Below are 25119 nucleotides of genomic sequence, written 5' to 3'. Positions count from 1 at the left end.
ATCAATAAATAGAGACCAACTAAAGGGAATCCAACAAGTTCAGTCTGCAATGATAAGAGAAAGGAAAAATATATCTATGAAAATGGAGAATTTGGAAAATGATAAAAAATAGAAATCTGAGATTCATAAGCTTTCCACAAATTCCCTTAAATCCTCCTAGAGAAAATTTTAAAAGATATCTCATGGAAATATTGCAAGTTGCATAAAGTGCAATTCCACCAGTATCAAAGATTTTCTATCTTCCAAAGTTAAGAAATCAGCAGAACAAAATGAAGAAATAACACCTTTAGTGCCAGCTCCTAAAACATCTTTGAATATTTCGATGTTTTTGGAAACTTCAGATACGGAATTAGCGGTTCCAGCAACATTGATAGTGACTCTAGCACTTGAACCGGATAAAGGAAAATTGATTCTTACCTGCTAATTTTCATTGCTGTAGTACCATGGAACAGTCCAGACAGTGGGTTGAACCTCCTGTCCAGCAGATGGAGATAGAGAAAAAACTAAAAGGGTATCCTATATCAGGACAGTGCTCACCCTGCATCCCTTTAGTATAAACGTTATCAAAGCAAGAAAAGGTAAAGTGAACCAGAAGAAGATCAAGCAAGTAACACCCAACATGTAATTTGCACTATCAACACATGAAAGAACCGCTCTTACATAGATATACAGTTGGGAAAGACTTCCGGTGCATTGAAGTTCTGATAGGAAGTAACTGGATCCAAAATTGCTGTTAAGAACCAAACAAAAAAGGAAGGAACCTCCGAGCAGACGAATTAAAAAGAAACCACAGCCCGGGCAGGAGTCTGGACTCATCGGGGGCGTTCCGGGGGCGGGGCTGCAGGCGTGGTTCCAGCCCAGGGACGTTCCAGGGACGTGGCCGCGGCCTCCGGACCAGCCCCCGGACCGGAACATAGTGCGTTGGCAGCTGGCCAGCAGGCGTAACTTGTAAAATAAAGGTGAGGGAGAATTAGTTAGGGCTGGGGGGTGGGTTAGATAGGGGAAGGGAGGGGAAGGTGGGGGGGGGGGTGGAAGGAAAGTTCCCTCTGAGGCCGCTCCGATTTCGGAGTGGCCTCGGAGGATGGCTGCGTGGCTCGGCGCGTAGGCTGCCGATTTTGCGTAGCCTTGCGCTCGCCGACCCTGTATTTTATAACATGCGCGCAGCAGCACATGCATCTTATAAAATCGGGAGTAGATTTGTTCGCGCCGGGTTGCGTGAACAAATCTACTCCGCTCGCACCTTTTAAAGTCTACCCCAAAGGAAGCATATAGAGGATAGAGAGGATCCTTGGGACACTCCGAAGTTGAGATCGATAGGATGTAACTCTTTATCAAGAAATTTTACTTTGAAGGTTCTATTTGTTAGGTAAGAGCTAAACCATTTGAGCGCTAAGTCTTTAATGCCTATTTCGTTTAGTCTATCAAGGAGGATATTATGGTTAACTGTATCAAAGGCTGCTGAGATGTCCAGTAAGATCAGGAAGTAAGATCGGCTGTTATCGGTTCCTCTTAGGATGATCTTGTAGTGAAGTTAAAAGGGTCTCTGTACTAAAATGATTTCTAAATCCGTGTTGTGCTGGGGACAAGGTACTATGTTTTTCCAGATAATCTGTTAGTTGATTGTTAGTTTAAAATCTCTATTACCTTACTTTATTGAATGACAGTCCCAAAGTCATATAGTAATAAAGCAACTCTTTCCTTAATATCATACCTGATGCTCACATTTGCTTCCTCCACAGCTTAGGACTGGCTTGCGCACTATGTGCCTGGTTCTAGGGGAACCAGGCTCTACTGTCACCTCCCATTGTAGTATGCAGCTGGGGTTTGTACTTCCCCTTTAATTATGGCTGCAAATACATCCACCCAAGGCAGTATTTACTTAGAGCTCCTGACCTGCAGATTCCTTGAAAGTATCCTCTTCTAGAGGAGATCTCCAACCCTCGTCCCCTAGGTCCATCGGCTTAGACTTGTCTTCAACACTTCCACTTCAATCTCCTCTGACTCTTCTCCTGGTTCCTTCCCCTATCACACCTGGACTCTCTCCTCCTCTTGATGAGGTAAAGCCTGGGTGGTTTCTCCCCCACCAGAACTCCAATGTATTCTGGGAATTGGAGTCTGACTTCTATCCTGGCTTCTTTTACTTAATGGATCTCTTTCCCAGTTTTTCCTTATAGCTTGCTTTCTTTTATTGACTGGGGGAATATAATATTCATTGCAACAGAAATATGCAGACCAAAATTAAACTGGAAACTACACAAGCTACATCCTGTATGCAGTGCAACAATGAAAAAAAAAAGAGAAACATAACTATATTTCATAAAATATCAAACAATAAAATGGATATACATCAATTATAATAGTAAAACCATAAAAATAAAAAGAATATATATTTTAAAACACCTGACAAATAGAGTAACATCTAGTAATTAAAAACTCAAATTTCTAAAACATTTTTCTAACACCAATAAAATATTTCAAAACAGCAGATACATTAAATAACACCCAATAATTAAAACTAATAAGAATTAAAACATAATTTCTATTCTCCATACCTGGGAACTTTTGATTTCTGTGTGCTCAGAGCTTGTCATGGATGTGTGCCTGTGCATGTGGAGGTGAGGGTTGGGGGGAGTTTATGCATTGTGCACGATCTTTCTCCTCTCTCTTTCATACACATACTCACACTCACATATACTCTCTCATACACATACACACTCACATACCACTCACACACATACATGCTCACTCAAACATACATTCTTACTCACACACCTTCTCATATATATTTCCCCTCTGCAAGCAAAAGCAGGAGCAGCTACCTCTTCCTTCAGCCCCATGGCTCCTTTGGGCCAGAGGGGCTGATACTGCTCTGTCTTCTGCTCGTGCTCTTTTCTTCTGCCAAGTGGCCAATGCTGCTCTGCCTAGCCTTCTCCTCCTTTCAGCCTAGAAAAGGTCTATACTGAAGGCTGAAAATAGATATGCAATAAATATGAAAGCTACATACAAAATCACTATAAGCTCTGTATCTCTGCATGAATCCACTGAGACCCCCAGTTCCCTGAAATAATGAGCCCTGGCACTTCCCTTTCTCTTTGGCCAATATCATCAATAGAGACCTGATGATGGGCATGTGAGGATGGATGAAATCAGTTCCTGATGTCAGCAAGCCGGATAAAATGCTGTACCAGCATGAGGTAGAAAGGCTGCATTAAACAGGGTGATAGGCTGCTTCTGGCCTGCCTGATCTATACGGTTATCTGGAACCGTCCTTAATTGGTTTATTTCTTTTTCATTATGTTGAAATCAATTTGTTGTTCTAGGTTCTTCTACCTCAGATACGTACCAGGTTGACTGCAGAGTCCCTCCAGGTGCATTACTGTCGCCTCTATAGTTTAACATTTTCTTGGAACCTCTTACAAAGATCTTTAGCAAATGTGGCATTAAATATCAAGTTTTTTTTAGGAATCTCCTGATAGATGCAGGATGTTTCAAAGAAAAAAATATTTATATATAATCACAAAAGAAAACAAAAAATGTTTTCTGTAATAGTTGATTACAAAAAAGGGAAACTGAGGATAATATATGTTTGTATTTATATTTAGATATGGGGCAACACCAGAGCACACAAAGGAATAGGTGAATGACAGCAACGAGGACACCAAAACAACAATACCAATAATTTGACATAAAAGTAGAAACCCAAACTTTTACAGAGTCAAGCAGCACAGAAACAAAAGGAGCTCCTTATGGCTATTAGCAAGGGGAATAAAGGCAAGACTGGATTCAATTCATGAGTGATAAAATATGAGTGTACACACCACACAAACATTAATGCAACAGATCTCTAAGACAATAATGAATTTTGCTGATAATTCTTAGCTGCTAGAAATCTGTCTAGGGAAAATTATCAAAGTTGTAAAATTAATTCACTGTACATCTTCATTGCTGGTGCATCTAGTTTAGAAAAACCATTGCTAAGTAAAATATTTTGTTCCATAGTATTTTCCTTGAACTCCAGCATTTCTGTTATCTGTTCCAGGGTCTGCATTAATCTGCGTGGCATTGCATTGCTTAATAACACATAGATGTTTGTTTCTGATTAAACTAGAACTCAAGGACAATATTTGGAATAAACAAGAACTGAATCTTTCAAGATTTGTCATGCAGGGGATGTGAAATCTGATGAACAACCAAGAAAAATGCCAAACCATAAGAAGAATGGGTTGATTTAAGAAAATGTAAATGTCATTCAAAAGCTAATATCCCCAGAGATAAAAAGACCACATGCCAAAGGTCTTGGTTGGGTTGGCATAAATCTATGCTTCTATGGTTAAATGCTATGTTACACTGTTAAATGTATAAAAGGGATACAGATGAGAACCTCTAGGCAGATATCTGGCTCTTTATGGACTTTGATTGTATAACAAAGGAACAGTAACTTACTGTTCTCAAGGATGAATTTAGCATTCAGATTTTTGAACAACTATTACTTAGTAAATGCTAGAAAATAAGGATCATTTGGCCCATTTAGTCTATTTGGTTGCCCTTATCTACACTACTCTACCTGAGCAGCTGTACAAGTTTGATGACCTGTAGTATATTGCTCCTTATCTCTACCTGGGAGATCAGCTCGTAGCATGCTAGGAACTTGTTACCTCTTCATCCATTATATCTAAGAATGTATCAAAGCCTTGCTGTAGTTTCATGTTGGTTGATCTTGATTCATCTTCTTGGGAGCTTGATACAGTATTATCACCATTCTGTGCAAGTAAACTTTCTCATTCTGCTCTTTTAAGCCCTCTATTATTCTGGGTAGATAATAGGTCTATACATTTCCATACAAAGTACAACACCAAGGCTCCCTATTTCTTTTCTCTTATTGCTCCCCCACCCCTATTCTTATACAGCCAGGGGCAGTTCTATAATGAGGCAAGGTGAGGCGGCCGCATCAGGTGGCAGAATTTTGAGTCTGCAAAAAAAGCCCCTCTCAGAACGTCACTGTTGCATCTGCCTCACCTGCCTACCCCTGCCGCGGCTTCTTCAGCTCAGGCTGGCAGCGGCTAAAGAATGGAGAGAAGCTAGGCCCGCTGCCGAAGCTCAGGCCAAGGGCAGGCTGAAGAAGAACGGAGAGAGGCTGGGGCTGCCGCTGGAGCTCAGGCTGGTGGTGGTGGCTGAAGAACAGAGAGAGCCTGGGGCCGCTGCTGGATCTCAGGCCAGCAGCAGCTGAAGTACAGAGAGAGGCCCCACGTGAGAGAGAGGCAGCTTGCTTGTGTGTGTGTGTGCACTTGTGAGAGGCAGCTTGTGTGTGTGTGAGTTTGAGAGGCAGCTTGTGTATGTGTGTGTGAGTTTGAGAGGCAGCTTGTTGTATGTGTGGGTGTGCGAGGCAACTTGCTTATGTGGCAGCTTGTGTGTGTGTAAGAGACTGCGAGCCTGGTGGGGGGTGCGAGAGCGCATGTGTGAGGGTGATTAGGGGTGTGTGAGAGAACATGTGTGAGAGTGCTTGGGGGGGAGAGCATGTGTGAGAGTGCTGGGGGGGGGGGAGAGCATGTATGAGAGTGCTTGGGGGGGGGGAGAGCATGTGTGAGGGTGCTTTAGTTTGGCTGCCAGAGAGAGGGAGCCTTTGGGGGGGGGCAGAGGTGGGGAGCCATCTCACCCTTCGCCTCAGGCAGCAGATTGCCTTGAGCCACCCCTGTATACAGCCCTCTGTATCTATCTCAAGTGTGCTTAAATTCTGTCATACTGTACTTTTGCTTACTATTACCTCTGCTGGAAGGCTATTCTAGGCTAGGGAGATGATAAAAAATATTCATATCTTATGATTCCTTGACTGATTGCTATACTGAAAAATTGACTTGTTTCTGTGCCTAAGCAAGTATAATATTCTACACTGTTTATTTTTCTATTTGGATAACTTGATGCCAAGTAGCCCCTTTGTGTTTCCTCCCCCAGTGTTTGAGCTTCTGTAGACTGTAAGCAAGGAAAGTGCCTATAAAAAAATAGTTACTCACTGCAAAAGCATGACTGACCAATGTTTTGTTGCAGGTGATGCAGCGCCATTCTTGGTGGAAATGTCTTGCTTGACCTTTGACATCCACAGTGACTGTCAGAGTTTATCCCCTCTCTTCCTACTGTTTTAAATTTGCCAGTGCTTGTTTGGAAGTGAGTCAGTTAATAGTAACATCATGGATCTAACTCTAGGTGCACAGAGACGTTTTGATCACCTTGCATATTGGAACACTTCTGTTCAATAAAAAATAAAAAGCCTTCAGAGGCTTACAACATTTGAATTGGTAATTAGCATGCTGGGAATGAAGTCTGATCCAGGGTTACCTGACATTTGTTCAGTACCTAGTACAGCGCAGCTCTGTTAAAGAGAAGGTTCTTGCAGTAAATTCCCCGATAAAGCGAACGCATCCTTTCAAAGGGCTAAAACTGCTGTTTTAGTCTTTTGAAAGAAAGAAAATCCTGCGGTAGTGAAAACTACTCCAGGAGGTGGCACAGATTATTTTAATAGATGCCGTACTTTTACCATCTTTCCAGCAGTTTCACGGTATAATTGCTCTGTAAATGCAGAAGCTAGCATAATTCACAATGCCACCATAGTCTGAGGTGATACAAATGCAAGTGCATGCTTTTTGTTTCATTCGGTGCTAATCTGTTAAACTCCTCTCAAGATTCTGACACCAATTACGCTCTTCTCATAATGTTAATTGCTTCTGTGAAAAACAGTTCATTACAAGCGGTTCCCACTGTATATATATATATATGGCATTTTGCATTCTTAATGTACTTATAATCTCATGATTATACTTCCCTGTTGGGAACAGGCAGAGATAAACAACAGAGCTGTCAACACCAAAGGTCTACTTGCATATTACATAGCTGAAGTTTTAGTGAAAGTAGAGATATAATTAAATTATGCAGAGCAAGGCTACCATAAAACTCATTGAGACACATGCCTTCTACAAGCAAGGCACGCCTGCTTGGATGATACAAGGCAGACAGAAAGGAAAAGCCTGGCATGTGTAGCATAGTGATGGCCCTACAAGACAGACTGGCTGAAATCACTCTTTCATGTTCTTTCAATCTGAGAAGGGCAAAGTAAAATCACTGTTACAGACATTATAGGGTCTCTCACCGTACCCATGCATACATTAACAACTTTGAGTTACTTCTACCTAACAATCAACAACTTAAGAAAAACAGCATTGACCTTTAAAGGTTCTAACTATCTTTCCTTCCTGACCTCTCCCAGTGCTGCTGACCTTGGAAACATTCATTTTTCTTTTTTTTTCAGGGAGGGAGGGCGAGAGAGATAGGAAGAAAAAAGTAAATTATTGCTTTAGTAAATAATGGATTCAATGCTTGTCTATTGCTCTAATTCAGTTTTGTAATGTTGCAGTGCTCCCACTTTAATTAAGGGAGTCAGTTCAGTTCAGCTCTGTTCCGTCTTGTGTCAGTGTTGCAGCACAGTACATAGCTGTCAGAAACACAGTGGGCAAAAGGGACATGGGAAATGAATGTCCGAGATAGTGGACCGAGAAAATATGGTATCTATGGTTGTCAGCTACACTCAGGGGCGGATTGGCCTATCGGGGGATCGGGCATCCCCCGGTGGGCCGATCGCTCCAGTCACGTGATTTGCCTTGCGCGGCCGTGACAGAGCTGCGCTCAGCAGACCACGTGACGTGTCCTGGGCCGGCCTGGGCGGCAAATACCCAGGCTGGTTCGACATCGTGAGTCCACCGCTGGCTACACTGAATGTATCTGAGAGCTTGTGCCATTGTCAGTCCTTGCTAAAATGCAGTAGACATGGCTTTGAATGTAATAAAAACACCTCTTAACATCACTTACTGCAAGTCAGACTACAGACACTAAAGGGTCTATGATCTAAGATGTTTTAAAATCAGCTGCTAACATGCTGATATTAACATGCCTATTTTGACATACCTGATGTACTAAAGGGCATAAAGCATTTTGTAGAATAGGTGTCAAAAGAAATTTTGAGGATAGCTATTGTGAGTTATAGTATCTACTGCAAGCCTGTTCCAAAGACAACTTGCAATGGGCCCCCAGTGTGCCATACCCAATTCTATTGAACTAAATTCCTTCTGTATGATATCTGTAGTACATTTATAGTAAGGAAACTTAAGGAGCGCGTGCCATTAGGTGTGCACTTCCAGACCTCTTCTGCTGCAAGGGGTACAGGGCCTCTGGGAACTGGGTTTGTGGAGCCTGAAGCCTGGATTCACTTGTGATGACCTATGGAGTCCTCGCTCCCGAGGGCTGCTTGGATATGCAAATGAGCCTTTCGGTCCTCTTCTGCTGCAAGGCGCCTATCTTTAGATTCTTTACTATAAATTTACTATAGATTTTACACAGAAGGAATGTAATTCAAACGAGAGTTAATACGGTGGATAATTGTCTTGATTAATTGTAGTGTTTTGAGGGTCACTGTCACACAAATATTAAATAAATAAATAGACAAAGTACTATAGATTAGCTTAACATCCCTATTGCCTTAGAGATGCAGAAAGTAGTTCAGCAGCAAGAGGGAGGCTTTCCAGTCTTTTACACTGAGTGCCACATGTATGATTATCTCCCAGGTGGCAAGAAGTTGTATGTGAGTACTAGGTGCAAAAGCTCCTAGCCCTCAGAGAACGAGTGGCAGACCTGGAGGAGCTAAGGGAGACATAGAGCTATATAGATGAGATATTCAAGGTCATAGTAGAGAAGTCCCACCTCCAATCTGGCAGCCCCAGTGCTGTCTTGGAGGAGAAATATCACTTGGAAGGATAGCATCACCTTGATGAGGCAAGAAGCAATCGTGTAGCTAGGGTCTGCCCTCAAGTGATCTAGTATCCTCTCACACGGGTCTCCAAGAGCACGTGCCCAGGAGGGAAGGGTTAGAATGGCCATTACAGTCAGTGATTCGATTATTAGGAAGGTTACAGGGCTAAATGGCTGGTGGACATGAGGATCGATTGATTACTTGCCCGCCTGGTGTGATGGTGGTGGACCTCACACAGCACATGGATAGGTTTCTAGATAGTGCTGTGGAGGAGCCAGCTGTCTTGGTAAATGTGAGTAACAATGACACAGGAAAGTGCAAGAGGGAGGTTCTGGAAGACAAATTTAGGATTTTAGGTAGAAAGTTGAAATATAGAACCTCCATTCTCAGAAATGCTCCCTGTTCCACATGCAGGACCCCAGAGGCAGGCAGAGGTCCAAGTCTCAATGTGTGGATGAAATAATGGTGCAGGGAAGAGGGTTTTAGGTTTGTTAGGAATTGGGCATTATTTTGGGGAAAGGGGGTTTCCAAAAGGATGGGCTCCACCTTAACCAGAGTGGAACCAGGCTACTGGCACTAATCTTTAAAAAGGAGATAGTGCAGCTTTTAAACTAGATGATAGGGGAAAGCAAACAGTCGCTCAGAAGCTCATGGTTCGGAATGATATATCTTTGAAGGATACTAAGAGAAGAGGGAAATTAGGGCACCCCATTAGAGAGGATGCAATAAATGCTAAAGTGTGTCTTTAAGTAAAGAGCAGAAAGATTTGGAATTACCCTTCTCAACTGATAAGCAGGTTGCTAATACAAATCAAAAGCAATTTGAAATGCCTGCATACAAATGCTAGAAGTCTAAAAATAAGATGGGAGAGTTAGAGCATACAACACTGCATGAAGAGGTACAGTTGATGTAATTGGCATCTCAGAGACCTGGTGGAAGGAGGATAACCAATGGGACACTGTGATACAAGGGTACGAAATTATAGGATGGCACTATGCAGAATGTGAAAGTGAGTAATGAGTCAAATAGGATAAAAATTCTGCAGGAAACAAAATGCAATGTTGAATCTTTTTGGCTAGAAATTCCAGGTGAACAGGGGAATAAAATAGCAGTGGGATATATTACTGTCCACCTGGCCAGAATGAACAGACAGACAATGAAATGCTAAAAGAAATTAGGGAAGCTAACAAAATCAGCAGCACAGTAATAATGGCTGATTTCAATTACCCCAGTATTGACTGGGTGAATGTTACATCAGGACATGATAGAGAGGTAAAGTTCCTAGATGAAATAAATGACTGATTCATGGAGCAACTGGCACAAGAACCAAGAAGAGGAGAAACTGTTTTATACCTAGTCCTTAGTGGAACACAGGATTTGGTGCAAGAGGTAAATGTTGGAGCCACTTGGCAATAGTGATCACAACATGATCAAATTTGACTTAACTGAAGGGAGAGCACTAAAAAAATTACTACAATAGCAATCAACTTTCAAAAAGGTGACTATGAAAAATGAGGAAAATGGTTAGGAAAAAACTGAAAGGAGCAACTGCAAAGGTTAAAAGTATATATCGGGCATGGACAATGTTTAAAAATGCCATCTTGGAAGTTCAGACCAGATGTATTCCACGCATTAGAAAAGGTAGCAGGAAGTCTAAATGACTACCGGCATGGTTAGAAGGTGAGGTGAGAGAGGGTATAATAGCTAAAAGAACATCTTTCAAGAAATGGAAAAGAGATCCAAATGAAGAAAGCAGGATACAGTATAAAGTATTGGCATGTTAGATGCAAAGCATTGATAAGAAAGGAAGAGAGATAATTTGGAAAGAAGTTTACCATGGAAGCAAAAACTCATAATAAAAACATTTTCAGGTACATTCAAGGTAAAAAGCCTGCAAGGGAGTCAGCTGAACCATTAGATAATCAAAGGGTAAAAGGGGCACTTAGGGATGACAGAGAGATTAAATGTATTCTTTGCTTTGGAATTCATTGTAAGAGAGATACCCATTCAAAAAATCATTTTCAGTTGCTGGTCCAATATTATGGAACTCTTTACCAGACTGTATCCATTTAACCTCTAATCGTAGAGAATTCAAAAAATTATTAAAAACTCATCTCTTCACTCAAGCTTTTCAGTTACAATAATATTTCTATAATTTACCTATAAATGAACCCTACATAATTTTCATGTGTTGTATATAAATGTCTGTATTTGTTTTAAAATTATGCATGTGTCTTGAATATTGTTAACCGCCTAGACGGATATATTATATCCATTTGTGCGGTATATAAAACTTTTTAAATAAATAAATAAATAAAGGTGATGATTCCAAGGAAATATCAGTGAACCTCAAAGATGTACTAGGGCAAATTGACAAACTAAAGAGTAGCAAATCACCTGGACCAGATGAATACATCCCAGAGTGCTGAAAGAACTGAGAAATGAAATTGCACACCTGCTATTGGAAATTTGCAAACTAACTAACATTGTCTATGGTATCTGAAGACTGGATCAAGGGGCGATTCAGCAAATCATATCTCCATCATATCATATCTCCATGATATGATAAATCTGATCTCCATGCCAGGCAAAATTGTAGAAACTTTCATAAAATACACAATTGCTGAATATATAGATAGGCATAGTTTAATGGGACAAAGCCAACATGGATTTAACCAAGGGAAATTTTGCCTCACCAGTTTGCTACTTTTTTTGAGAGCATAAACATACATGTGGATAAAGGTGAGCCAGTTGATATAGTGTATCTGGATTTCCAGAAAGCATTTGATGAAGTCCCCTATGAGAGTCTTCTTAAGAAATTAAAATGTCATGGGATGAGGGCAGTGACCTATTATGGATTGCCAACTGGTTAAAAGTTAGAAACAGAGAGTAGGGCTAAATGGTACATTTTCACAATGGAGAAAGATGAATAGTGGACTGCTCCAGGGTTCTTTTCTGGGACCACTGCTTTTAATATATTTATAAATGACCTGGAGATGGGAACAAGTGAAATGATCAAATTTGCTGATGACACAAAATTACTGAAAGTTGTTAAATCACAAGAGGATTGTGAGAAATTGCAAGAGGACCTTGCAAAACAGGGAGACTGGGCACGCAAATGGAAAATGAAATTTAATGTGGACAAGTGCAAAGTGATGCACTTAGGGAAGAATAACCCTAACTATAGCTACACAAAGCAAGGTTCCACGATAGGATTCAAAATTCAGGAAAAGGATCTAGGCATCATCGTTGATAATATGTTAAAATGTTCTGCTCAGTATGCAGCAGCAGCCAAGAAAGCAAATAGAATGCTAGGGGTTATTATGAAAGGAATGGAGAATAAAACAGAAAACATTATAATGCATCTGTATCATTACATGATGCTACCTCATCTTGAGTACTGTGTGTAATTCTGGTCACCACATCTCTAAAAAGATATAGATGTAGAAAAGGAAAAAGAACAATGACCAAAACGATAAAGGGAATGGAACAATTCCTCTATGAGGAAAGGCTAAAGAGGTTAGGACACTTTAGCTAGGAGGACAGACGGTTGAGGGGAGATATGATAGAGATTTATAAAATAATGACTTGAATAGAACGAGTAAATGTTAATCATTTGTTTACTCCTTCAAAAAGTAAAAAGACTTGGTACACACAATGAAGTTACTAGGTAATACATTTAAAAGTAATAAGAGAAACTATGCTTTTACTCAAAGCATAATTACGCTCTGGAGTTCTTTGCCAGAGGATGTAGTGAAAGCTATTAGTGTAGCTGCATTTAAAAACAGTTTGGACAAGTTATTAGTAAAGGAATGGAAAATAAAACGGAGGATGTCATAATGCATCTGTATCGCTCCATGGTGAGACCGCACCTTGAATACTGTGTGCAGTTCTGGTCACTGCATCTCAAAAAGGATATAGCTGCACTGGAGAAAGTGCAGAGAAGGGCGACCAAAATGATATGGGGCATGGAGTGGCTGCCCTGTGAGGAAAGGCGAAAGAAGTTAGGGCTGTTCAGTTTGGAGAAGTGAGAAGGGGGAGGTGATAGAAGTCTACAAAATCATGAAAGGACTTTAACAAGTTACTGTAAATCGGTTATTTACTCTCAGATAACAGAAGGACCAGGGGGCACTCCATGAAGTTAGCAAATAGCTCATGTAAAAGAAATCAAAGAAAATTTTTTTTCACTCAGTGCAGAGTTAAACTCTGGAATTCACTGCCAGGGGATGTGGTTTCAACAGTTAGTATTCTGGGTTTAAAAAAGGTTTGGATAAGTTCCTAGAGGTTAAATCCATAAACTACTAATATGGTAATTAATTAGCTTGTGATTTATCTGTTTGGGTACTTGCCAGGTACATGTGACTTGGATTGACCACTGTTGGAAACAGGATACTGGGTTTTATGGTCCCTTGGTCTGCCGCAGTATGGCAAGTCTTATGTTCTTATGTAAGGAGTTTCCAATAGCCTGATCTTACTTCCAGTTTCCCAGCAGCATCACCCAATTGCTCCCCCATTAGAACCCCCATCCCCTGGCATTACTTGGCACCCGCCTGGAGAACTCATAACCCCTTCCTCCCAAGGCTTACCCTGTCCTATGTTGCTTGGATAATGAATGAAGCACAGGAGACTTTATTCCCTCCTGCTGGCACCAAATAGAAAATGGTGTGGCTGGCCTTAGGCTGAAGTATGCCCTGGCACAGAAGCCCTTTACATTGGCCTTACATGTAGGGGATTAGAGGGTAAGATATCCAATCTGGCAGATGTATTAGTCTCTTCAAGGCATCAGCAAAATGTTAACTACAATTTAGGAATTGCAGTTATCTTCCAATGGTCCTAGTGGGTTAGTAGAAATTGCATTGCTTACTTACCGCAATTTGTAATAACTTGTATGAACAATTAATGAGCTGCTTAGCATATATTTGTATTCTACACAGCTCATTTTATTATTTTCAGTTAGGCCACATTAACACAGATGAATGCACTGTAGTGAGTCAATTACAAGTTGCATCCTAACGTAATGAGCAAAGAATTGTGCTTGCCATGTTAGTCCACTTGGATTTGTAGAATTAAGGGTCAACAAACAATTTGCAGATAATACAATATGCAAATAACATGGTGTGTGGTCATAAATATGTGCTCACTAGCCTTGTTCCATTTACTAAATAAATAAATAAATAAATAAAAAGCAAGTCCATTTTTTGGAAACTCAGTTTAAGCTGCACATGCAAGTGTTTTAATTTGCCTGAAGGAAAGTTCCGCTGATCATTAACTGAGCACACAGGTAAAGGTGTGGTCATAATAATATGCATATGTCTTAGAACCAGGAATTCAGTCAGAAAAGTTCACTTACAGCTGTTACTGTGTGAGGTGTTTTTAAGAGTACTGCAGTAAACAAGAGGCAAGAAAACACACATTTTGGAATTACAGGATGTCTAGCTATATTTATAACATGAGGTTACTTACCTGTAACAGGAGTTCTACAATGGACAGCAGGATGTCAGTCCTCACAAATGGGTGACATTATTAGATGTCCGGCATGGAACTCTGATTTCAAAGACTCTAGAAGCTTTTAGCATGCTCTATTGAGCATGTGCAGCTGCAGTCACCTCCCTGTCTTCTAGGCAGCGCCCCTTTAGTCTATGATACAGCTAAGTGTTAAGATCCGCAGCACTTACCCGCTCTCATGTGGCAGGAAAGCGCTGGCCTCTCTGCAGACGTTCACGATTGCACACACTTAACATGCATGCAGTGGTGGGAAGAACCTGAACGGTGCCTTCTGATGATGTCACCCCCCTGCACTACTTTAGCCCAGGCCCCGCAGTTGTTTCTCGTCTCATCAACAGGTCTCCTAATGTGCCTTTCTTCTCAGTGATTGTTGCATTGCTCCTGTCCATTCCGTATTCCTGCATTCCAGTCCTGCCTCTGTCTCTTTCCTTGTTCCTGAGTCCTTAACCTTGCCTGGTCCTGTTCCCATCTGTGCCTTTCTCCAGTCTTGTATTGTTCTGTCTCATCTTGTCCCACCATCTCTCGGTTTGACTTCCTAGATTCTGACCTTGGCTCTGGACTCGGACCATCTTTGTCTGCTGCCTGCCCTGACCTCCGGCCTTGTCTACTGATTCTCCTTGTCTGCTACCTACCCTTATCTCTGCCCGGCTTTTGGACTCTTGTTCAAGCCACTGTCCTAGGGACCCACCTAAGACATGCTGGCCACCAGAACCCAAGGGCTCAACCTGCGGGGGAAGATGGCTGGTGTAGGCGAAACTCCAGCCTGTCCCACTACAGGGTGCGTCTGCCAGCTGACAGGATGGGCCTAATGGGTTTGCCCACAAGGCTATGCCTGTCACTCCTCAGCAGCAAGTGCTCATCAGCATCTACTCCTGTGCCGACATTACATTAAGATTTGGAGAAACCAACTCCAAGGGGAGGTAGGAGGGAGTCGTGAGGACTGACATCTTGTTGTTCATCGGAAAGCACCTGTTACAAGTAAGTAACCTTATTTTCTCCAAGGACAAGCAGGATAGCAGACCTCACATATGGGCGATTACCAAACTACAGGCTGCCTCAGACAAAAAGGGAAAAAACTAAACAGTGCCAAAGGCATTGCCATTGTGATTGGCAACAGTCCAACCTTATATAATCAGTATTTTTCTTTTTTTTTCTTTTTTGAGGCAGCCTGACCAGTAACAGATTATTGGAGGGAATGGAGTTGGGTTCCACTCATTGAAGTCTCTCTGTAGGACAGGATGTTTAAAATTCAGGTTTGCATCAGGAGCCACTGTGAAAGCAAGGGTACACCAAGGAAGTGTGGTGAAAATCCTTCTTCATGAGTTTGAAAGTGATGCAATCAGAGTTCTAGCACAGTGGAGCGCACTGTTAACCCGCGATTGGATGCGCGTTTACGACGTGCCAGTTTTACCCCTTATTCAGTAAGGGGTAATAGCGCGTCGAAAACGCGCGTCCAACACCCCCCCCCCGCACCCATTCCCGTGCAATTCAGTAAGTAAAATGCGCAGCCAAGCCGCACATTTTACTTTCAGAAATTAGCGCCTACCCAAAGGTAGGCGTTAATTTCTGCCGGCACCGGGGAAGTGCACAGAAAAGCAGTAAAAACTGCTTTTCTGTGCACCCTCTGACTTAATATCATGGCGATATTAAGTCGGAGGTCCCAAAAGTTAAAATAAGTAAAAAATAATTGAAAAAAAAATTGAAAATGGGCCCGCGGCTTGAAAACCGGACGCTCAATTTTGCTGGCGTCTGGTTTCTGAACCCGTGGCTGTCAGCGGGCTCGAGAACAGATGCCGGCGAAATTGAGCGTCGGCTGTCAAACCCGCTGACAGCTGCCGCTCCTGTCCAAAAAGAGGCGCTAGGGACGTGCTAGTGTCCCTAGCGCCTCTTTTTGCCGCGAACCCTAATTTAAATAAATTAATTTACTCTATCGCGCGCACAGGAGAGCAGGCGCTCTCCCGCGATTTTTACTGTATCGGCCCGTCAGGTTGGCCTAGGTAACAGAAAAGCACAATTCACTAACCAAGAGAAAATAGATCTCTTGGCTATGGATAAAACAAATTTCTTCATGACAAGAAGAAAACTGGGTAGACTTTGAGGAACTGTAAGTCTCCCAATGAAAGGATGCAGATTACCTGTATCCGAAGAGAAACAACAGACTGTTATTACAACTTATGTACTATACAATCTACTAATAATCTAACTGAGTAACCAGTGACAAATGGAATACACAAACAAAAACCCACTAGTGTCAATTTATCATATTATATTCCCTCAATATGTTCTCAAAATATACTTTTGTTTACTTTTTCTTTTTGATTTGCAATTTTTTCTGTCGATAGCAGGGCTGAATTAGCCATGCTGTCATGGGATCTGTCAATCAGGCACGGAACGTATGGTGACAGTGACGCAGTACCGCTTTCCTGAGAAGAAAATAAGATTCCCCTTAGCAGGCCTTTAATAACACACTTACTTCTAGGAGAGGATCAAGTGCAGAACTCCATGTGAGTCAGCAATAGAACTTCAACCAGACCACATTCCTCTTCCTGTGAGGTAAGTGTGGCTGATATGGCAGGCGACACCAAGACGCTTATAAATCATTTCTCAGCAAGCGAATGGAAAGAGTATAGAATAAGGATAATCTGCTGAATTCAGTGAACAAACTCGCATAACCCCTGAATACCGGGGTTGTAACATGTCAGTGATATAGGAATCTGGGCAAGGATCCTCTGATTCAGTGAGCCCTGTACTCCCTGTACAAGGGAGAGGAAAGCTGCTGACAGAAAGAGAAAAGGAAAAATGGGGGGGGGGGGGGGAAGGGGTGCTCCCTCACTATGTGCAAGAGAGCGAGCATTTGGTGATTCTAACAGTATAAGGAGTTGTTCAGATCCTGTGATTGATCAAAGGCCATGCCATGACTAGGCATAGCCCCCGCAAGGGAACAGAGGGCTTGCGATAGTGCAAGCTCTGGAAGCTCCCCAGCACAGGGGATTCAGGTCACAAGCTGCCAAAGGAGAGATCCTGTGGAGGCCTTTTACCTTCTCCTGTGGGTGGAAAATTAGGGTAGTAATCCCTGTCTCCCCTCTCTTGGTTCCCATCCCAACTGGCTAATGCAACCAGGAGGGACCAGGAAACTCACTTGTGTTTGCAGGATGCTCTCCTGAGGTCTCCCACTCCACCCCAGCCACATCCCTATTCTTGACACTAAGCAGGATACGGCACCTGAAAACGATATATGAATGGTTAGTGGCACAGCAGCACTTAACAGCCACATGGTGTCTGTACTGCTTTTCAGGGTGGAACACATGCTTGCAGTCATCGGCACAGGGTGTCCGACACTGCAGTGCCCTACACTGACACAGTGTCAGCCAGCATGGCCCACTGTCACTGCCATGGCAGGAGCCAGGTGCACTTTAACAGCACCAAGTCCATCAGCACTGGTGCCCTTCGGTACCCAATGCCTGAAGCTTCCAGATGGTGCACGGTAGTGCCCACAGTCAATAGGGTCAGTGACTTCTGACACCTTCTCTATGTCACCCAGCATTAGCGGCACTTGGCCAGCAACACATGGTGCTCAATGGCACTGTACAGTGCCCCACTGATGGCATTCGACGGCACCCGAGGCACTCATGCCACACTAATAGTGCACAATGGCATGGCCAGCACCCAAGGCACTCGATGGCGTCAACGATGCTCAATAGCATCTATAGTGTAGATGATGCACCTGGTGTTCACTGGCATTAATGGCACCCAAGGTGCTCATTGCACTCACCAGCAGTAATGGCACACTCAACAGCATTGACAGGCCTTACAGCAAAGATGGTGGCATCATGGTACTCAAAGGCACTGATGGCACTCTCAGCACTCAACAGTGTCAGTGGCATGTACCAAAGGTGCACACGGCACCCAATGGCATTCAACAATGCTCATGGTGTTCAACAGCACTGATGGAGCCCATGGCACTCTATGGTGCGGACAACACCTGTGGTACTCAGCAGAAGTGGCAATAGAACCCATGGTTCTATTGCCACTTATTTACCTTGGTTTTATTTACCTTGGTCATTCTTTTGTTATCTCAGTGTTAATCTCTCTTTTGCCTTCTCTTCATTCCAAGTTGCATTTTATCCCTGTTTTATTGTAACTGCTACCTTATTCTTCTATCACATGTTAATGTTTTTAAGTTATTAAGTATTTATTCTGTTGTCACACCTTGTTATTTGTAAACCGGCATGATGCGACTCCCATCGCGAATGCCGGTATATAAGAAATTTAAATAAATAAATAAATAAATGGTGGTTTATAGTGGTGACAACAGCAGAGCATGATTTCTAATACCACCAATAGTGTGTCAATGAAACTCTATGATGTCCCTGGCATTCATAAACTTGACAGAGTCCACAGTGCAACAGTGCTAAATGCTGCCAGCCCTGGATGGCGCTGATGGTACTCATGGTGGATGGTGCATGGCACCCATACCTAACTGTATCCAGTGCCCCTGGACTTCGTGTCACTCAATAGCATGGCCCAGTGATGAATCTCATTGGTGCTCTGGCATGTAGATGTGTACGGCATCCGACAACGGATACTGGCACTAATAGTGCATCAGCAGTGCTAATTGCCCGTGCTTAGGTTTTTCCACTCATCTTTGGACATGCTGGCAGGGCAGGAAGGGAGGCTGTATCATACAGGGCACCACAGGTGATAATAAATTTTGGCTCATGGAAACTAATGCAGTTCCCAAAAATGTGGGGAGGATGATCTCTCCCCACCACAGGAATGCTCCTTCATCTTGTATCCTTCACTGTCTGGACTAAGTTGATGCACAACGTTGGACCGAATTGCATAGAGCTCCTGCCTTGATGAGAAACTCAGTTAATGCTTTACACTGGTCTTCCAGATGTAGCTCTAAAGGCATTATAGATGCTGTAGAAAGACTTATTTTTTGGCAGTCTATGTGGGAGCATATTTCTCCAGTGCTGAAAGACTTTCACTGATGACTACCAGTCCAGTCACGAGTGACTTATAAAGTACTTATGTTGGGCCATAAGCTGCTTTTGATAGATTCAGCTTGGGTCCTATGGTCCTTTCAGAGAGGATTATTAGATATCCCTCCGTGTGACAAGCACGCTTTATGGAAACAAAGGAGTGGGCATTCTCGGTGGTAGCTCCGGGTCTTTGGAACTCATTACCTTATGAGCTATGGATGCTGAATAGCTCCAAGACCTTTGAAGATTTTCTTAAAGTGCATTGGTTTAGGATGGCTTTCAACTAAGAGAACCAGGTTAATGCTGATTAAGATGTGATTTAGGTTAGAATGGTTCATTTATGTCAAATTTTTATGTCACTGCATTGTATTTTAATTATGTATGTATGTATGTTTGGGCTTCAGTATTGGTGGTCAATAAATATCTGATAAATACAAACACTAGAGGCCTATTTCGATCACACAGGGAACTTGTGAAGTGCTAGTCCCATAAGGCAAAAGACAGAGGTAAAAGAATGAATTCATAACTTTTTTAATGAAAATATTAAAACTAGAACAACTCTGACCAGACTGCGCTGAAGAAAGTAACAAACAAAAGAAAACAACCCAAGAACAGACTAAAATAAAGAAAATTACCAAAGAGAGATAGAAAACAAAAACTCTGCAGGGCTCTGCTAAAAAAGAACAGCTTCTGTAGCTCCAGAAACTTTCACTATAGTAGCAATGAGAGAGAGAGCAAAGAACCGTATCTTACAGATTCTGTGGAAGACAAGAGACTGAGGGGCCCTGCCTGGGAGGCAGGGAAGTGACTGCAGCTGCACATGCTGAATAGAACATGCTAAAACCTTCTAGAATCTTTTATTTCAAAACTCCATGCCTGCTCCTTCTGATGATGTCACCCATATGCAAGGATTGCCATCCTGCTTGTCCTCGGAGAAATAAAATTTGACACCAATCCTAGATTTGGTTTGGAATACCATACCTCTGACAGATGGTGCACGTGTCCCACTATCACAATAACTCTCCCTTTGAAGCTCTGGAGTGTTGCACTGGAGGTGCCCTGGACTAAATCGCCTTCAAGGGTGAATGCAGATCCGAAGGGAATATTGATACTCCCTGGAATGTGTCCCCGATTAAAGCTGAGAATGAGCAGTCAAGGAGATATCAATTGAGCAGACGATGCTAGTATGTTACTGCTCTTACACGCACACACACATATGTACATGCTGTTTCCAGGTAGCCTGTTAAATGTAAATCAGAATGTCAAGGATCAACTTTAGGCTACTGAAACCAAAGTTTTGGCAAAAAGGACAGTATAGGTATAACAAATCTGTTTATGATGACAGGCTTCTGAAATACTTCAAATGCTACAGTGTGGAGATTAGGAATAACTGTAATCAAAGTGCCATTGTCACAGGAATAAGATATACAGATTACAGGAGGGAATCTTTTGGTGCCAGTGAAATCCTCCTTGGGAACCTGTACTTTCCTTTAATAACAGCCCCATATAAATATCACCTAGTTTTCATATATCTTATGCCTCATCTTAACAAAAAGAATTTTCAGGCCGGACGGTTTGCTGACACTGAGCTTGAATATCAGCTTTAGAATTTGTGGACTTATTCATTTGGGCTGGGGACAATCTGGAGCCTGAGAGTTGAATAGAAATGATGGCTGTAGTGATAGATGACAGAATTCTTAAGAACGTTGTCACCATGCCATTTGGCCAGCTTGAAATCTCTTTGCTTAAAATGAAGCGTGTTATATGTAAAAATTAGGTAATGAGCTCATGAAATAAAAGCAACATGCTGAATACACTTGGACTGACAGTACAGCATTTGTGGTCTCTTTGTGACAGCCTTTTCTTTTTCGCAAGCAGCCCCTATTAAAAGAGAATTCTAATGCCTGTCTGCCAAGATGCCTGTCTTTTCATTAAAGCACATTTTTTTAGCATTTACTATGCCAGCTTTAAACCTCCGAAATTTCTATTGTCGCTAAATATTGGATAATATATATCTGCTGGTGGCTGCTGTGTGTTTTTTTTTATTATTTTCATAATCATGTTTACGGTAAAAGTGCAAAGGCAAAGGAAAGAGATAGGTAGAAATAGCTTTAGATAGAGAGAGAAAAAAAGCATGACAGTTCTAAAAGCATGACTGAATCTTGTGTGTTTTTTTCCTTGTATTAAAAAAAGAGCCCATTGCTGGGAAAGTAGCTTCAAGACCACCCCTACAACGCCAAGTACTCAAATTAGTCACTCTTCATGGTACCGCCTGGAGAAGGACGGCAAATCCCTTAATTAAATTACAGCGCCTTGCCTTACTAAGGGCTGGGAGTTAATCAGCCAAGATTAATACTACCACACACACTGTCAATATGATTTAGCTGAAACATGTCAGTTTGACAGTGATTAGTAGCACAAGGGAAAAATACTATCAGAAACACTTAATTTATGAAAGCCTGACAAAAATCTTTACTTCCAAGACAGGGGTTCTTTGCAGATTGTACCTTTTTATAGTGCCATCAATCTCAGCCTTTAGGAAAAGCCCAAATATCGAATGAAACACAGGCTTTGAGCAATAGGCTGAGGATAGTCTCTTCTTGGCCTTTTGGCAGATCCTGAATGCTGATGAATAAGGGGTGGGTGGGTGTGTGTGTGTGTGTGTGTGTGTGGGGGGGGGGGGGGGGTGTTACCGCCTTGCCATCCACTCTCACTGTGGACACAATGTTGTAACAAAGCAGGAGGGTATAACCTCTTTCAAAAAGAAAGAAAAAGCCCAACACAACCTTTTATTGTACCAATATGAGAACTATCCAAAGATGCTGAGACCACACAAGTCCCTTCTTCAGGTGACAGGGACCTAGGTTGTTTAGAAAGTTCAAACAACAGCATTTTTATATTATTCATAAGGCTGGTGCTATAAAAATATCCCAACCTGCAAAATGTCCAGTTTTCTTCAGGATCAATACAGCCACTTGTATTACTTCAAACATATGGCATAGTGTGACAGCATCAGGTTATTATCAAATTGGTTTTAATGTTCACTTTGCTTTGAGGTTCCTCCTCACTTCGACAGTGCAATTCCTTTCTTGCTTAATTTCTGGGGTATTTCCAACCCCTCAAACCCAATTTTGAGACTGCAGCAGAGCTTTTAAAAAAGAAATGACAGACTTAAAGATTGTCCAAAGAAGGAAAATATAAGTATGTCACCACTACTAAACTGGGAGCAGCTGACCACAGGTCACAACATTAAGAAAGCAAAGAACTCCAAGAGGGAAAAATAATATTAAGTGCATTTAAGGACGCATACTAGACCAACGTCTCAATTCCAAAGGGATTTTTCAGCAGGGTTACAGCATGGTACACAATAACAAGTGTACTAACCTGTGCCTAAGATGCTCTATATCGACCTAGTTCAACAAAGTAATGAAAGAGTGCTTGGCTTTGTGTACACTGCATGAGAGATTGATATTATTTCAGTGAAAAACATGATTTAAAAGTCAAATAATCTCAGCAATCTGTATAAACCTGGTCTTGGCACAAATGTATAATAAAGAGGCATTCAGCAAAGAAGTAGGTTAAACGAGTCAAAGAAAATCTCCTCCTACTCTACTATAAAAAAAAAAGAAAAAAAAAAGAAAAGAAAAAACATTGCATATGTTATCTGTGGAGCAAAGCGATGGTTTTCTAGGGGGAAAACAGATGAAAGTATCAAGAGGTCTGATTTGCCATCAGCTTTCTCCCACTTGTTCCCATAGCAAAAAAAAACCCCCAACAAAAAAAACTTTTTAAATGAGGCCTACAGCCTCTTAAAAAGGATAGTAATCTTTGACAAATGTTCAAAGGCACGCCAAACTGCTCAATGTGATTAACTTAATCCTGCAGCAGATTGAAGTCTTTTACTTTCATTTAGGGTAAATGCAACAGTCTATGAGTTTTATTTTTTCATTTCCTGTTGATGACCACTTCAAAAATTTTAACGTTAAGATATTTACAAAGATGGGGGATATGTATGTATATATTGTATGCATGCATTAGTATTTTTTTTTTGCTACAACAGATTACAAACGATAAATTTGTTTGTGGGAAACTTCATTAAAAAAATGTAAATCTGTGGGAGCTTCTGCCAACATGTTTAATGAAAGGAGGCTTAACCAGAGAACCGCTGTCTTTGTACCACAAACTAGCCAAGTATGGTTACTTTAATAACAAGGCTCTCCATTACGAGGCTTTCTGCAAACCCACAGCGCAGTGTTGCTGTAATGTGTTTTGGCTCCTTGCTCTAGCAACGTTCTATACAATAAGCATTTCGTTTTAGCTCCTCAATCCCATATAAAATTAATTTTTCTTTTCAACAAGTTATTTGTATCTATAGGGGTTATCAGGATTTTAAACAGGAATATTAACAGCACATTTTTCTGCACGGATTTTTTCGGCACACATGGCAAAAACCAACAGAAGCATGGGATGTAATAAAGGGTCGCATATGCTAATTATATACACACATAAAAGCCACACACACCAAACACAAACGACATAATAAGCGCAGTAATGCATGCTAAATGGCCCTTTGTGGTAAAATGCACAAACATTTGTGCAGAAATCTGTGCGGACACCCATTGGCACTGCCTGCGATTGATTCTCGAGGCAAAACCCTTTCTTTTCCAAAAAAATGAATACATTTGAGGTCCAGAAGTTGATGTGAAGGTGGGTAGAGCAATATCTAATCCCTTCAAGATCAGACTCCAAGCGAGAGCGTGAAATGCAGATCAGCGATTCTGCTTCATTGAGAAGCTGCCTTCTCTCTACCAGCTCTGTCCACCGCTTGGCTGACCCACAAAAGTATCAAAAAACCGGTCTCCACACTGGCGCTTTCAGTTAACTCCTGCCCTAAGCGCTAAAACTCACATTAAAAAAACCCGCACTAACCCGATCTCCCTGCTACTGTGGCTTCCTGCATTGCCCATGATTAGATATTTGCCTCCTTTGCATGCCATTAGCATGCAGAAAAAATGCAGGTCTGTTGGCGTGTTTGTATGTGCTTTTTTCCCCCTCTTACACAAAACCCTTATTACATACCCGTATAGGTCTTTGCGCAGGAAAATGCACGCACAATCCCGCGGCAGCTTCAGCGCACCTTATTACATCGGCCCCAAAGAGCTGAATAACTGATTCACAAAAGGGATTTTTTTTTTTAAAGGGGTAAAGACTAGGATATATGTTACTGTGAAGTTTTGGTGGTACAGGTGCTGAAGAAGTGTGCAACACTGGGTGAAAACTGTACAGAGAAATTGAATCTGGGAGAAAACAGTTAACCTTTGTAGGTTTATTTGCACCTCCATTGTTCCCAGGTGGATATTCTGGGAAACTGACCAACGTGCCACGGGCTAGGAAATTGTTCTTCTGCCAAGTAAGTTTACTCTTCAAGCATGAAAATTACACCCAAAAGAAGACTCATCCCCCAACTCAATAGTCAGGAAGAGGAGGGACTTTCTAATTAAAATGAACAAGAGCACAACCAGCACCTGTTTAAATTACCCTCAGCTAACAAACAGGCCTATACAGTACAGTGCGCTCCAGTAAGGGGTAATAGCACGTCGAAAACGCGCATCCAAACTCGGGCTAACAGAGCGCACTGTACTGTATCAGCCTGTTTGTTAGCTAAGGGTAATTTAAACAGGTGCTGGTTGTGCTCTTGTTCATTTTAATTAGAAAGTCCTTCCAGTAAGGGGTAATAGCGCATCGAAAATGCGCGTCCAACCCCCCCCCCCCCCCCGAAGCTAATAGCACCCGCAACATGCAAATGCATGTTGATGGCCCTATTAGCTATTCCCGTGC

General features: G+C 41.9%; 1 protein-coding gene across 4 annotated transcripts in view; it reads right to left on the bottom strand.

The window, feature by feature from the left end:
- The window catches only part of TBCK (TBC1 domain containing kinase), a 479395-nt gene that overhangs the window by 51615 nt on the left and 402661 nt on the right, over nt 1–25119 (bottom strand). For 3 of the 4 annotated variants that reach the window (XM_029596823.1, XM_029596818.1, XM_029596840.1), the window contains one exon: nt 20263–20419. The exons of the other annotated variant lie outside the window; for it this stretch is intronic. In XM_029596823.1, coding sequence (XP_029452683.1) covers nt 20263–20419 — 157 coding nt within the window. The remainder of the gene's footprint in view (nt 1–20262; nt 20420–25119) is intronic. 4 annotated transcript variants of the gene reach the window in all.

The sequence above is a fragment of the Rhinatrema bivittatum genome, chromosome 1 (assembly GCF_901001135.1).
Source record: "Rhinatrema bivittatum chromosome 1, aRhiBiv1.1, whole genome shotgun sequence".
NCBI classification, from domain to species: Eukaryota; Metazoa; Chordata; class Amphibia; order Gymnophiona; family Rhinatrematidae; genus Rhinatrema; species Rhinatrema bivittatum.
Note: the sequence above shows the minus strand (reverse complement) of the source record. Positions and strands in the feature narration are given on the sequence as shown.